The sequence below is a fragment of the Trachypithecus francoisi genome, unplaced genomic scaffold (assembly GCF_009764315.1).
Source record: "Trachypithecus francoisi isolate TF-2019V2 unplaced genomic scaffold, Tfra_2.0 Lachesis_group3, whole genome shotgun sequence".
Taxonomy (NCBI): Eukaryota; Metazoa; Chordata; class Mammalia; order Primates; family Cercopithecidae; genus Trachypithecus; species Trachypithecus francoisi.
The window spans coordinates 190949-193837 of record NW_022681468.1 but is presented as its reverse complement, the minus strand read 5'-3'; the positions used below and the strand labels follow the sequence as shown (position 1 = coordinate 193837).

The following is a 2889-nucleotide window of genomic DNA, read 5'->3' as shown; positions in this document are numbered from 1 at the left end:
CCCAGCCACAAACAAGTATTTTTAAGCAAAAGACACAGTGAGGAGACATCAATGTGAGCACACACGCAAACCTTCCTGTGGGGGTTTACAGGACAGCACAGGGTGCTGAGGACAGAAGCCAGCACCCAGGAACCAACAGGGAAACCCAGGGGGCCCATGGCACTGCATGAGGTCTCAAGACCACTGTGGGGCTCAGTGGTCAGGCAGGCTCAAGGGTCAGCCTCAGAGCAGGTATAGCAGGTGGGGAAAGGCCTGAAGACGGGTTTTAGTGTCACCTTCTCATTCCACCACTAGACACGACATCTATTCTAATGTGTATGAGTGTTTATGTGTTTTTTTTTTTTTTTTTTTTTTTGAGGCGGAGTCTCGCTCTGTCGCCGGACTGGAGTGCAGTGGCCGGATCTCAGCTCACTGCAAGCTCCGCTTCCCGGGTTGACGCCATTCTCCTGCCTCAGCCTCCCGAGTAGCTGGGACTACAGGCGCCCGCCACCTCGCCCGGCTAGTTTTTTTGTATTTTTAGTAGAGACGGGGTTTCACCGTGTTAGCCAGGATGGTCTCGATCTCCTGACCTCGTGATCCGCCCGCCTCGGCCTCCCAAAGTGCTGGGATTACAGGCTTGAGCCACCGCGCCCGGCCGTGTTTAGAGAATAACATTTATATTATGAATCTATAGCCATATGTGGGTGCATCAAGTTACCCTCATCAACCTATGGTGACTCTGTTCATTAGGAATCAGTCCATGCATTTGAGGACCTCACAAATTAATACATACGTAGAATCACTTTATTTTCAGTCTCCTTTCCTCCCTCTTTCTTTCTTTCTCTCTCACACACTGACATAGGCACGGGGTGCCGTAACGTTAATTACCTGAGGTATTACAGAATATTGATTCATTTGCAACTTGACCAGTTTAGCTGCTGTTCATGTTGCTGTAAGATCTAGAACACATTTCTCAGCTGTGTACTCCTCTAAGCTGAGCAGCAGCTTTATTTCAAATACACAGAAACTGAAACCAATCCAAATACCAATCAGCACCTTTATCAGTAAACAACTTGTGGAAAAGTCATTTATTGGAATAGTACCCACTACTGCAGTCAGTTAATGTTGGATCCGATCAACAGCGTGGTTCAATTCACAAGTACATACGATGAGCACAATGAGCCAAACACATACATATGATTCCGTTTTATAAACTGTACAAAGTGAATACTCATTGGACGTTACATAACAAAGATCCCTAACTGACTTCTCCATAGTAAGAGAAGCGAAGGTATAGGAAGGAGAAATTGCGAGAGACAAAGAGAAAATTGAGAGGCAAATTGATTTGTTTTCTCTGTGAATGGTGATTAGGTCAATGTCTGTCAAATGGTGAACATACTATGTGAAGATTATGTCAGTATTACCTCATTAAAACTATTAAAAATAAAAGTCTAATGTGGTAGAAGATGAGGAGAGAAATAAAAATAATACAAGAAAAGTGATGAACTCCCGAATACCCACATGAATTAACCCTCAGTTTTTCTCTATTACTTAGAAAGACACCAAGGTACAGCCAAATAATATCACAGTATCATTTTAAGAAGATTGTTTTGTAAACCTCACTTGGAATTTCTAGCTCTTTCCTAGAGTTAATTTAGGGAACAGTTGGATCCAATTGTGAGAAACGTACGCCAGACACTGAGACTGGCTCTTACCAGATGTGAGCTCTTAGACATGTCACATGGCCGCTCCGTGCTTGGGGGTTTACATTCACATCTGTAAATGAAGGAAACATTGATTCCCAAAGAGCATATTTCATGTGCATGTAAAAGTATGAAGGCTAATGAGAATTAATTACTTATGAAGTATAATCACCCACATCCACTCTTGGACACAGCCCACTCTGATGCATCCCTAACAGAACTCATTATATAGTAGGAGACATGCAAATAGGGTCCTCCCTATGCTTATATGAAAACTAACCTAGCCCTGACCCTGCAGCCCTGGGAGAGCAGCCCCAGCCCTGAGATTCCCAGGTGTTTCCATTCGGTGATCAGCACTGAACACAGAGGACTCACCATGGAGTTTGGACTGAGCTGGGTTTTCCTTGTTGCTATTTTAAAAGGTGATGCATGGAGAAATAGAGATGTTGAGTGTGAGTGAACATGAGTGAGAGAAACAGTGGATCTGTGTGGCAGTTTCTAACCAGGGTGTATCTCTGTTTGCAGGTGTCCAGTGTGAAGTGCAGCTGGTGGAATCTGGGGGAGGCGTGGTACAGCCTGGGGGGTCCCTGAGACTCTCGTGTGCAGCCTCTGGATTCACCTTTGATGATTATGCCATGGGCTGGGTCCGCCAAGCTCCAGGGAAGGGTCTGGAGTGGGTCTCTGGTATTAGCTGGGATGGTGGTAGCACATACTATGCAGACTCCGTGAAGGGCCGATTCACCATCTCCAGAGACAACGCCAAGAACTCCCTGTATCTGCAAATGGGCAGGCTGAGAGCTGAGGACACGGCCGTGTATTACTGTGCAAAAGATACACAGTGAGGGGAAGTCAGTGAGAGCCCAGACAAAAACGTCCCTGCAGGAAGACAGGAGGGGACTGGGCTGCAGAGGGCACTCAAGACACACTGAGCACAGGGTTAGTTCTGGGGCAAGTTGCTCAGGAAGGTTAAGGGCTGGTTTCCTTTCAGAGTCTTAGCAATTTCTCCATCTAACAGTTTCCCCAGGAACCCTGTCTAGATCTGTGATCTGGATCTGCCAAGACTGCCTGTGTCACCTTCCTCACCTGTGACTTTGGGGGAGCTGATCGTGGACACTCCAGTGTGTAGGATTTCTTGGTGACAGCAATTGTGTCTTCTGTCTAGGCGAGTCTAGGGCCGGCCTTCAGAAAGGACAGGCTGGAATTCTTG

The 2889-nt window shown here is 46.4% G+C and overlaps 1 gene segment (V, D, J or C); it reads left to right on the top strand.

Moving 5' to 3' along the window:
- Nucleotides 1–1873: 1873 nt before the first annotated feature.
- LOC117069739 lies at nucleotides 1874–2547 on the top strand. The segment is given in 2 exon segments: nucleotides 1874–2104; nucleotides 2208–2547. Coding segments are annotated over 2 exon segments (471 nt in total).
- Nucleotides 2548–2889: the final 342 nt, after the last annotated feature.